Below are 13,337 nucleotides of genomic sequence, written 5' to 3'. Positions count from 1 at the left end.
CAATATTTCTCTGCTATTCGAGCTTCGGTATTATCTTAGTATGTTCCTAAAATTTGTTGAAATCTTAGGCTGGACTTTCTTATAAAAAAGATCTTTTAAAAAAGTGCAATCGATTTGATATGCTGTCCATTTTGTTTGCTCGAACTAAACATTTTTATTCAAGGTGGCCCGTGCAATTAAAAAGGACTGAACATCCTAGATTCGGAGTTTATTGCAATGCTAGGTGAAATCCAAACCGATTGCGGAATTTTTGGGGTTAATCGAAAGTCGAAGTTTGGAAAAAAGCGACTCAAACAAAGACAAAATGTGAGACTCTAAAATATGCTGTAATTTAATCGAGTTTCAAGGACCACGGCTGGAAATATAACGATATTCGGTTGGGCCGATCTTGCTCTAAATCGACTATAACAATCTGAACATCTGAAGATAGACGTCTTGAAAAATGATGAACATACTGCCGATTAAATCGTTTACAGGAAGAATACTTCTATCGAAAAGTAAGATTTGATATGTCCCTTTGTAAAAGAATGTAAGTATTAACATTTGGAGACCGTGATTTCGAGTGCGCTTAGCACCAGCTAAGAATTCAATATCTATGCCGGTAACGACGCAAAAAGGCCATTTTGCTTTATCGATTTCTCTTCCAAACTCCTAGAAGCCGCAGAGCTATCTCCGAACTTCTGTTGTTTTGGATTTCAGCTGGAATTCACAGATGACTCTCGAGGGAATGTCGCTGTGTGCCCGTGACACTCAAAATTCCATCGGTAGCAACGACATTTCAAAAGCAATAAAGTCTTACAGGGAAATCTTTTTACGTGTAATTAATATTTGTATCAATACCCCTCCATCCTCCAGATAACTTTATTTAAACTTATCCCTCTTTTCCTCGCGGGTGCTTGGACGATCGGTTCTTTTTTTTCTTCCATCCCTTCAATACCAAAAAATGCCGCTACGACTGCATACAACACACAATTAACCAGCCATATAAACGCGAAGGGGCTGTCCGGTGGTGGGGATACGGAATTCTGCTTCACCAGTTTGTTACGTTGCTCATCAGTTCCAGGTCCTTTTTCTTTGGCCTTTGTTTGATACGCGTATCAATGACACTCCCGCGTGTGTTCATCATTGCGAGCACAGATGATGACTTATTAAGCAGCTCTTGTTCTTCCCGGGATAAGGTGTCTGTTATTCCTTCGGAACTAGCGACGTTTACTAAGTTTGCTTACTTCTCTTTGCACGTGCAGCAAGGCCTCATTCATGCTAACTGTCCATTTCACTCTTGGCTGGTTTCTTGGTTTCTTGGTTCCTCGAGATCGAAAATACACTGAAAATAAGTTGGGTTCTATTCTTATTTGAAGCCACCTTTTTTTCTCTAACAGCTTAGAGACAACTTGAAAAGCTTTGATGCTCCTCCGGATGCTATACGGTGCTCCAAACCTTCCAACCAGACGAAATCCAAGTAGCTCGCAAAAGCACGTCAGCTCGCTCGAAGAGTCTCGCCTCTCGCCGTATCACGACAAGCAATTCTTTTGGTATCCATAGTGGCCGCTGAGGTAGAGGTACGTGGGCTCTCTTAGATGCAAATCGTCGGCATATAAAATTTGTGTAAAACGTTTATGCCGAATTTTAAAAAATATCTTTTTCTGCTCGCTGCCAACTTTCGCCATCAGCCGCCTTTCCCGTCCATGCGGTAAACACACGACGGTACACATTTTACCTCGGCGAGGCTTGTGGATAATTGGTTCCGGATGGATGGAAGAAGGACGCCCTCCTTTGAGATCTTCATTTCTTATTTCAATCAAACACTGCTAGTAGCAAAATTATTAAATTGATTACATATAATTTAACATAGATGCTGAATGGGTCTGTTTTTTTTTTTAGATGGGAGCGGCTGGCTTTGATAAAGTTTCATAATTGTGTAAGCACTCTTAGGATATGAAAGTATGGCAGCAACGGCCTTCCTTTGATTTGATTAGTGTCATCGAAAGTTCGTTGCCCCTGGGGCTATCGTGTAGATGTCAAGATTTAACACCAGACTGTCTGAAAGGATGCGCTAATCTTTAACACTGCTAGTAGCAAAATGCCACTTTATCCGATTGGATATTTTTTTTTTAATTAAAATGATTACGTAATTTAACATTAACGCTGGATGGGTCTTCAGATGGGAGCGGCTGGCTTTGATAAAGTTTCATAATTGTGTAAGAACTCTTAGGATATGTAAGTATGGCAACAACGGCCTTCCTTTGATTTGATTAGTGTCATCGAAAGTTCGTTGCCCCTGGGGCTATCGTGTAGATGTCAAGATTTAAAACCAGACTGTCTGAAATGATGCGCCAATCTTTAACACTGCTAGTAGCAAAATGCCACTTTATCTAAATGGATGTTTTTTTAATCAAAATGATTACGTAATGTAACAGACGTTTGATGGGTCTTTTTTTTTCAAATGCTAGCGGCTGGTTTAAAGTTTCATACAGTGTAAGCAAGTATGGCAGCAACGGCCTTCCTTTGATTTGATTAGTGTCATCGGATGGTTCGTTGCCCCTGGGGCTATCGAGTAGATGTCAAGATTTAAAACGAGACTGTCTGAAATAATGCGTCAATCTTTAACATTTGTTAAACATCCTCCTATATTTCGAGTCCTCAGAAACAATAAGTTAAACCCCAATTTGGGTGGAAAAAAAAAACTTACGCGAGAGAGCTATCTATGAAGCAACGAATCTTACTTTCTTTGTCTTTATATTATCCTCACTTTTAGAACATCTTGGCAATGGATATAAATCACCTCAACGGGGGGGGGGGGGGATGGATCACGGATCTGTTTAAATTTGGGAGCGGATTTCGGATTTTTGAGTGCTTTGACAGTCGAATTTTGTATTTTATATTAATTTCAATCGATGCTATTGTTTATCTGCCAAACCATGCGGATCTAAAAATATCTGCGGATCCACGGATTTGTCCCGAAAATGTAACGGATCAGCGGATTTACATACCCCTATTCACCCCCCCCCCCCCCCCTCAACATAGAGTTAAACCTACGCGTACTCATTATTTTCTCCCTTTAAAGAATGCATTTAGATATACAGCATAATATTATTTGTTTTCTAGCACCCCTTTCGGCGGTGCAGCAGTGCTATCTGTTCAAACACAACAACAATATATTTTATTTGCACACAAAAATTAAGTTTTACATAGCTTTTTCTTCCGTATATGAATAAATACATTTACCCGATATAATATTACTAGTAGGCGCCCGTGAAACATTTAGCATAACGTGAAACGTTTAGCATAACGCCCCCCCCCCCTCTCAGTGGCGTAGAGCGAGGTAATATATTCAAGAACACTCATAAGTCACTCGCCCAAAATGTAAAACAGTCTGAATTTCTGAAGTACCCACGTGCGATTGACGGTTGACTTTCAGGGAATACGCCCCTGCCTTCCGATAGTTTTTCTCGATTTGAGAACGTAAAACGTAAAATCTAAAGGTGTGTGTCGCTGTCAGGCACTTTCTATAAAATACCTCCCCGTATTTTAGTATTCCACCTTTTCCTATATTATCCGTATTGGGAACCCTGTGGTATATATATGGTACCCTAAGGAAGTATACGGAAGAACAATATTTCCGCCCCCCCCCCCTTTCTTGAAACTTTTGCTTTGGTCCCCCCTTTTAAAAACTTCTGGATCCGCCCTAGAATTCTTTGTTTGGAGATCTGGGGGTTGCGTGCATAGGTATGGTCAAACATACGCATAAAACGCACACAACAAATAAACAACCCGGAACAAAGAACGTGTGGGACAAACGGAACAGGAAAAGTTCACTTAGGTATGGGTTAGTCGGTGAAAATGGAGATAGAGATAAGTGGCAACCATGAATTTTGATAGTTTCTTTTGAGGATTTCGTATTCAGTTCTTTGTCATTTTTTTGTGAATTCGTTTCAAATTTGTAAGCCTCTAAATTTGATACCTTATTACACTTAATTTTCGCGACGTCAAAATGTCGCGATTTTGAGATGGCGATATTTCGCGACACTTTATTTTCCTATTTTCTTAAAAAACAAAACACTTTATTTTCGCCATTTCGCGATTTTGGGATAATAAATTCACCGCGGTGATCCTAGATACCAATCCCTCAGATACTAATCAGATACTAGACAGATACTAAAAACGGTCAGGGGGGGTACTTCATAAAAAAGAAATAAAAATACCTATTTACCGGGTAAAATCACGTAGAGTCGATGGAAAGGCATCATAATTACGGTTTCTTAAATTATTTACAGCAACTTCTGTCATTTGTGTGGATCCTAGACTAATGTCTGATAAGAATATTTTGTCTGGTTTAGGCGCTTGAAAATTTCTATGCAATACACAAGGAAATATTTAGCGCTAAGTTATTGCTAAGTTTTCAAACAACAAACGTTTACTTTTGTACTTTTTGGCGCCAACAGAATGAATGTTGTTGACGGTGAAGACCACCCAAGTGGAAGTCACGCTTGGTTCATGCGCTTGGAAGTCAGGCTAGCTACATCAACTACAGTAACTGCGCTACGAGTTAAAAATAAACTGGACTCGAATTGACCGGGATAAAATCATTTTTTTTCCTTTTGAGGTCTGCATAATTTTTTCAACCATTTTCTGATCAGTTAAAAAAAATATTCCTACCCACAATCTGTAACAAAACTAATGGGACACTTTCCCTCCCCCTTCCTCAATGTTGGAGGGCAAACGATCACCTTGCTACTGCTTGTGTTTTGAGCTGAAAAATCGCCTCTAAAACTATGTGTCCCACCTATTTTTTTTGTGGATTGCAGCTACAAATTCAAATTCGCTCCCACGTATTTTTTATCCAATTGTATTAAACTATGTGTATGTGTAGGATCGCCTTTTAACTTTTTCACGTTAGTGATGACTGGAATATAAATTTGGTCTAAATCCGCTAAATAGCACAAATCGCTGTAAAAAAATGTTTTGGCGTATTTCCAGCCGTTCTCTCTAATTCTATGCAAAGATTAGGTAGTTTTGAATTTTTTTTGTTATCAGCAATTACCCCCCCCCCCTTGCTATTAGTTTCTGTTTAGTATTTGTTTAGTTTCTCATTAGTATCTGTTTAGTATCTAAGAAATTTTAGTATCTAGGATCACTGCGGTTGGAATTAAAATGTGCTGTAATAATCAAAACTGAAACAATTTGTAACAAAAAGATGCTTGTGCTAAATTTAGTTTTATAAAAATGCAAGTCAAACTCAACCCCTTACCTTACTAGATGTACATTAGATGACTAAATAGACAAGGTGTTTACATAAAGCTCTTCTTGAACGGCCAATATTCCCCCAAAGGCTTCTTGTGCAGGCCCGTACCCAGGGGGGGTTTGAACGCACCCCCCCCCCCCCCCCCCCCCACACACACACACACACAACGGCCAAAGGTCCACTTCCGGTTCTCAATAGACGTGCCATTTGTAGACAAAACTATAAAGCACAAGCTAGATCACTCTGGTTTGTAGCCAAATCCGACAATAAGCGTCCCGTGGAGATACTACAAAGTCATTAAAAAATCCCTCTTTGTTCTATCAGATAACCCAGCCCCACCCCCACGGAAAAAATTAGGTCCACTTTTTCGGATGACGCACCCCCCCCCCAAGAAAAATCCTGGTTACGGCCCTGTTGTGTACTCACTTAATTTTCGTGCATCTCAATTTTCGAAACACTTAATTTTCGCGTCACTTTATTGCGAATCTTTTAAAAATCTTTTAAGAATCTTTTAAAATGACGCGAAAATTAAGTGTAATAAATATAATTTCCCGTAGTTGGTTCGTGTTCGCGTGAGTATATACAGTATATGACCCGGGGTGGAATCAGTCTAAAAATCAATAAGTGTCGTCGACATCATCATCGCTTTGAAATATAGTTCAAGTTCAAATTTATTTTTAGCCGCATATTTACAATAAGTACATTAATATATCATAATCAGACAAATGCATGGCGAGGAGACCATAAAAAAAAAAAAAAAACTTGTGTTTTTTTTATGGTCTCCAGCCTGATGCTTCAAGGCATCAAGTCACGGCTAATAGAAATAAGATTACATATAATATAATTGAACTATGATTTTATATAAAAACAACAACACATACACGCATACAAAAAGTCAAAAAGGGGAAAAAATTCAATACTAGTTGAGAAGCACAGTTTTAAGGGTCAAATGGACAGATCCAACGTTTGCGTAACCACGGGTATGGCGTTTGTCCATCAAATCCAAACTCTAGCCTCCACTTGTTTATAGATTTAGATGTGGTTTATAGATTAATGATAATCTTGGGCCCCCAATCTTGCATGTCTGCAGACCGTTATCGGGTGCTGTGAAGACCTACAGTATATATGATATGAATTTTATACGATCTGAGACGATGTTGTTTTTTTTATTTTATTTTAGAGAATATCAGCTACAGAAATAGTACTGTTCATATTTTTTTTTTCTCTGATGTTATATGGTTTTGCGAAATCATTTTAGTCAACTGTGCGAGAAAGGTTGTTGTAACTCCCTAAATCGTAGATAATTTACAACAGACCAGCGGTAAGCTAAGCACAATCGAAGCATGTGAGATGCATTAGGAGATACATAGGAAGAAACTGAACCAGAAGATTCCGGTTCTGTATGCATCCAAAATCAATTAGTGTCAGAAGTAAAGTGGTTTATTTCCAGTCTGAGACACTGAGGTCATGGGATATTTCTAACCGATGTCACGCGAATTATTCAGCACTTCGCTTCGCGATAATTTTCCCTTTATAACCAGTTAATGTTGTTATGAGCGAGAAATATGATGTGCCACTCTTGTGCGATTTAGAATTTTTTCCAGCACTTCTTCAAAATTGTTTTCAAATTTGACTTTTTTTTAAATTCATAAAAATTCTCGAAAGAAACATGGCATGGATCTTATGTCAAATGGAGTTCAAATGAAAACGCATAGCTTAGGCCCGTTTTAATATCCATTCAGCTTTAAATATATGCTACATTAAAATCACTGTAAGGCTGTATAACAATTTATTATTATTTTTTAACATTAGCCAATAGCCATTAGTCATTGCAACATTTTTTTTTTAATTTTAAAAATTAAAACTACAAAATCGCATTTTTTTAACTAAATTTCCCGAGATTTTTTAAAATTCTTCCCAAAATGCCGGGATAATCCGTCTAGGACTACTCGTCTGGTAGTTCTTTCTGCTTACATCTGCGTAAATCGGTACGACCCATCGGCGCTGCGATTAATGTGTTCATTAAGTGTTTTAGGATGGGCGGATGGTCGAGTTGGCGTCTGGTTAACAGGCTCTTTATTTATTAACCCTGCTAATAAACACGTCGCACTCGAGGCACATAACAAGGACTATGATTCCCCTGCCCTTGTTAATTTAGATTTCAATACCAAGCGACTACTCTGCCGCCTAATGCGAAAAAAAAAACTACTAAGAGGGGTTGCCAAAGTTTTAGTTCCGATTATAAGTTGGTTGTATGAAAGAAATGTCAAGAAAAAGAAGTTCAAGCAAGAGACCATAATTTTATGCTCTTTCGATTAAAAAATATTATCATTTTTTTATATCTAGAACAAGTTATCTGTGACAACATTTATTGCCTAAAAAATTCTTTCCTTCGCGTTCTAAGAACTCAATTGTATGGGATTTAAAACTAGCGAGATCTCGCTAAGATTCTCAAACGATTCATTTTAGCTTACTCGCGATCTTAGATGTTGATCTCTGCAAGTTTATTCTTAGTCCTTTTAAAATTCTCTTCCAAATTTGAGATATTACTTCCATTACTGTGCATACACCCTTTTTTTATAAGAACGTCCAGCCTGACGTTTCTCCAAATTTGAAGAACGTGCCAAGAACCGAGGCTCAGAACAAATGTTATTTTTAGTTCTGATGCGTTCTAAAATGCAGAATAAAATTGTGGTCATGCTCCAAAAATAAGAACGGCCCAGCCTCAACTGAAAATGAGACGTTCTTATAAAAAAATGAGTGTATTGTCATCTTATGAGTCTGTATTAAATTTTGGTATTATATAAAAATATAATAGTAATACCCAATGAATTATTAGGAAGAAAATAATATGTTCTTAAAATTTGGTGAAATCTCAGGCTGGACGTTCTTAAAATAAGGTTCTTATAAAAAAAGAGTGTAGAATAGCTTTCGTCTTTTATCTTATCGATGGATTGTTGAGTAAACTGTGGCCCACTGGCCAGTGCTGAATAACGTATGCGCATGCGCGTGTTCTGGCGAAAACAAACAAAATCTCAGTGTTGACTCGTTTGAGTAAAGGTACGAAAGGCTGACTTCGGTCGCTGTTTTGACTAACTGTACAGCATTAAAACCATACTGTACAAAAGATGACAGATTGGTGTGATAATGAGGGAGTCATATAGAAAATTTTAGCCTTAGGTTTGATCTAGTTTTCTTAGCATTCGCCAAAATGTGACAGTTCGCCGGTAAAACGCCGCCATTTCAAAACAAAAAGGCTGGTTTAACCTCGCGGTACTGGAACTAGTCTTGCGTTTTTCAGCACTGTCGTCCCACTGAAAACTATCAACATAACCCCACCCTGTCTGTCCTAGATAGACGCGCTTATCGATGCCACATTTGAGAGCACCCATCGGCACGCATTTTGGAATCGGAAAAGGTCGCGATCGTTAACACAGAATGTTGTTCAATTTGTCACAGATTTATACAAAAATATGATTATAGAAATAACACATGCGTATTTATTCTGACGACAAGAATACCTTGCTCCTTCGAGTCTAAATACGTTGTTAATTACAGAAATAGTTTCCCGGGACTTTCTGACGTCATATAGGCCCCCCCTCATATAGAACAAGTCTAGAAAATCAATTAGTGTCGTCGACATGCTTACCGACCGCTTTGAATAACAAGGTCGAAAGGGCAGTCTTAATGCTTGAATTACCAGAATAGCGGAGTCAACGAGTCACCCGCCGCACTTGCCTCTCAAAACTCGCACAGGTAGATTTGGACTTTTTTCACTTGTAAAGCGGCTTATAGATTATTGGTAATCTCTATTGTCAACAGACCATTATCGGGTGCATTAAGACTTGACATGACATAAAATCCTAGCCGATCGATTGTACTGTAAGTACGTACTGTTGAGAAATAAATTCGTTTTTATTATCTCATGTGTGCAACCATTGACGACCCACGATTGTAAGAGCCATTCAAGCTCTGAGTTGCGACAAAAAAGGTAAGAACACTTGTACAGCACATCCGATCCAGCTCTGTTTATGTGGAAAAGGGTGAAAACGTGGATAGTTTTAGTCATTTCTCACAGCATTTAATAGAACTGACCTTAGATTCCCTATCAATATAGCCATCATTTCCTTCATCGTGGATTTATTTTCAGGATAAAGAAATGAGACGATTGCCTGTGGGGCATACATATGGCGGCCATACCGTTGGCATAGAGATTGTGCAACCTCGTGGAGTCCAAAGTTTAAAAGATTCTCTGCGCAGAGGTTCGATGCGCAGTCACCATATGGAAAAAGCATAGTATTTTAAGATTCCTTAAAAAGAAATGACCCACTTTTTGGCCGCCCTATTCACGCGCTTGCTTGACGTTTTACCTATCAAAGGTGAACCTGTGGAGGAAAAAGGGAAAATTCCCTGTGCCAAGTAAACGTCTGTTACTTTGCTGTTTTTCTGGTAATACAAATATGTGGGTTTCTGGATTTTCAAAGATACGTTTTATATAGAGAATGTTCACAAAGGTAATAAATGATGAATAAATTTTACTGATTTGGAAAATTTTATTTACTGTTTCATCATCCTATCCCTAAATACAAATAAATTGTATTTCACGATATTGCTGATAGAATTGAAATTGGGGGAAGGCAGAAGTGGTAATCCAGATTCTCTCCGCGTCTACAATAGCATTTTTCAGATCAGTTAGGCTAATCGAAACCAATAGTCGAAACCAATAGACACATAGCAACGACAGCGCCCAAGGGCGACCGTACAGATTACGCAGATAGTGGCATAAAAAAGTCTAAATCGCCCAAGAGTGGCACACAGTACCCCAGAACATCATTTTCTCGTCCATAACGACATAAACTAGTTATGAGGGGAAGCGTAAACCCAAATTATCGCGAAGCAAAGTGCTGTATACTTCAGAACCGGGGGTAATACGTATGACCTCAGTTAGAAATATCCCATGGCCTCTGCCCACACTTGAAATACCTAATTTTACTTCTGACACTAATTGATTTTGGGTGCATTCAAGACCTGACATAACGTGACATGTGATTCGTTCATTACTCGATTGATTCTCTTATCCCAATATTGATATCCCTGCAGACTAGCCTGCAAGGGTGTAGAACAAAGGCCCTATCGTATTGTAGGATGGGAGGGGAGGGATGGGGGCCTCATCCGTCGTCATTGCAAAACCAACTTCATTGTAAATCTAACTGACAAAGCATAATAACTTATAACTTCAAATCTGTATTGTTTTAATTCTATAACAATAGAACCACTATTATATAAATGTACGTGTTGAATTCGCGCCAAGTATTGCGTTAAAATTGGACTTAAAATTTAGTCTTCGCACTATTTACATTTCAAATGTCCACTGATAGAACTCCTCGTGCTTGTACTTGTGCGCGAAGTGCGCGGTCGTCATCGTTTGCACCAGGCCAACGGCAACCACAAACGCCGGCCTGTCCGAGTCAAATCCAATAAATATAGGAGTAAAGTTTCTGCTGGCGTTGTCCATAGCGTTGTGTTATAAATTGCTAGTAGTACAGTGGCCTTATTGAAGAAATCTCGTAGGGGGTTAATGATAAAAAGGAGATTTCCTCAATATTGTATTGCTGCGCACTATAACAGTCCTCTGTTTTCTGTTTCTCGTCTTTTTTCCATTTCATTCGGCGGTTCTGAAACCAAATTTTCACTTGACGCTCCGTCAACTGCAGGGCTTTGGAGATTTCTCTTCGGCGTGAGCTACAGAGGTATTTGTTGAAGTGGAATTCTTTCTCGAGCTCCAGGAGCTGTTTATTGGTGTAACTCGTTCGGTGCCTCTTTGAGCTTCTAACTGTAACAGGCAGTGTAAAAAAGAAAAATATCAACTATTTGTATCGATACTCACGGAGATAGACTAAAGTGCGGTAGATATTCCATGAATTATACTGTAATAAAGATCAGCATTGATGACTTCATTCACCTTTGCCCGATAGTGGTACTGATCCTGTTTCTAGCGGTCTGTCTGATTACTGCTGGGGTCGCAAATATAGGGTTCAGCTTGCTGACAAATTTATCTACAAGTACTCGTTGACAAAATAATCTGCTTACTTGTTGACAACCCCATCTCCTAAGAACACAACGACACTCCTCTCCGGACTTTCTAACAAACTCGTCCTACAATGACTCGCAAAAGTCACCAAGTCATACAAAGGCATATATCCCCGCATAACACATGGCGACTTTCCTAGTCGATGCTATTAATCTCCTAGTTTTTGACTGATGTAAAAAGATTTTAACTTTTATTTTCATTTCAGAGGAAGGAAAAACAAATAGATTAAGTAGAGCCTGTTTTGCCTGTTATCTCCAAAAAGGACTCAGGAAACCAAACTTGCCTGTTATTTCTTGTGGCTATATCGGAACTTACCAAATCCAAGCTGGTTTGTCTCCCCCTTTTTCGGTTTCATCCACGGGTAGATAGGCTCGAGTAGACTAAGCGGCAGAAGGTTTGTGATAGAGGGTTTCACTTGTCCGGTTTTCTGGTCAGCTTGGTGTCCGGTTTTTTGGTCGGCTTGGTATAGCGCTTTGTGATTCCTCGTCTGGTGACAGTCCGTCTTGCGCGGGGGTGGTGCGGAGCTGGCCTGCAGAGTTTGCATGGTAGAGTTTGCGTAAGTAGATAGTAGTTCCATGTTATCAGCCAGCTATGTGGAGCATAACCTTGAATTCACTCGTTGCGCTAAATAGTCAAGCTCGCGCGCACCAATGTCACGTGTCAGCCGGCCTCAGCCTATCAAATCATCCGTCTGACGGTGACCCTGAGTTCCTCTAGTGTGTAACCTTACTATATCTTTTACTATGTTCACCCTGCGGTAACTTAGCCTGTTAAGTTTGGGCTCGTTCGTCGCTTAATTCCTCGAACAGCTTTTAATTTTTGTAGAAATTGCTTGTGATTTATTGCTAAGTCAGCTAATCTATCTTTTAAACGTATGGAATAAAACTTTAAAGACTGAATTAATCAATAACAGATCCCTTCCATGCAAAACGTGCCAATTCCGGAGAATAGGCAAGAACAGACTGCCTCGCCATATTGTCAGGCCGTGCGGGCCGCTTGGGGGGAAGCGCGCTACCGACTCGGCTTGATTTATGGCTTATTTAAGGTAATATCCGGTCAGCTCGCACAGGAAAGCAACACCTCCCCTTGGCGTACCCGCTTTGTCACGACTTGACACTGATTGGTTTATTTGAACACTCAAATGGGTTCCAGCAGTTTGCGCGCCCCGTTGCAATTATGCGTTTTCTTATCGTATGATTAATGATCTGCCAGGTCTTGCACAGGGGGTCTACTCTAAATGAGCCACCTTCATATGAGGCAACATTGCTGAGTTAGAGAAGAAAGTCTGCTTTTGATAGATTTGCTATTGTGAGATAACTATTTATGGGCGTAATGAGAAGAGCCTGGCAGTAGAATGCCTATCTGCCTCTCCCGTACACCCGTGAATTATCAGCGCGTCAATGCGCCATTACCATCTAAGAGGCAAAACATCCTTATTAGGTATCTTTATCTCATCACAGAAATATCGATATTACCATTAAATTGATCAGTATTTGTGTCCCCTGGCTTATTCGCTTGTGGGGTGTTGCGCAGATCGACAAAGCGCCCAAAACTTCAAGAAGTCATGTTGAACTAACAGAGTTACTTTCTGTTAATTTTTGCTCAGTGGTACATCATTAGACGCGGCGTAGCCTTCTAAATACTCCGTTCCACGGCGAGGTTGCAGATGCAGATTATTACTTGGCGTCTATTGTTCATTTTTTATTATTTTCCTCGGGCATTATTTTGCAACACCTCAATGGCTGTTGTGGCACTTCTAAGTTCTTTGTCCCGGGTGCTTTAATGGGGGTTCTTGTTGTCCCTTTTGGACACCCACTCCACCCCCTTTACTTTTCGGCAAAACTTCCCACCCTTTAGATGCAAACGTACTCATTTCCTCCCCCTCCCCCCTAGATATCTAAGGATCACTGTGTTACTCTCTCCCAAATATATGCACAAATAACTCTGTTAGCCTCTAGATACAAGGACAACTTATGCAATCAGGCCCGTACCCAGGATTGTTCT

At 39.6% G+C, this 13,337-nt stretch overlaps 1 protein-coding gene across 1 annotated transcript; it reads right to left on the bottom strand.

The window, feature by feature from the left end:
• Positions 1–10,473: 10,473 nt before the first annotated feature.
• LOC5514094 (homeobox protein Hox-B6) lies at positions 10,474–13,337 on the bottom strand. Its single transcript, XM_032383677.2, has 2 exons — positions 11,649–13,337; positions 10,474–11,075 (listed from the first exon to the last, which is right to left on the bottom strand). Exons 1-2 carry the CDS (start codon positions 11,908–11,910, stop codon positions 10,777–10,779), a joined length of 561 nt encoding a protein of 186 aa, XP_032239568.2. The 5' UTR covers positions 11,911–13,337; the 3' UTR covers positions 10,474–10,776.

The sequence above is a fragment of the Nematostella vectensis genome, chromosome 2 (assembly GCF_932526225.1).
Source record: "Nematostella vectensis chromosome 2, jaNemVect1.1, whole genome shotgun sequence".
Taxonomy (NCBI): Eukaryota; Metazoa; Cnidaria; class Anthozoa; order Actiniaria; family Edwardsiidae; genus Nematostella; species Nematostella vectensis.
This window is presented reverse-complemented; position numbering and strand designations above follow the sequence as displayed.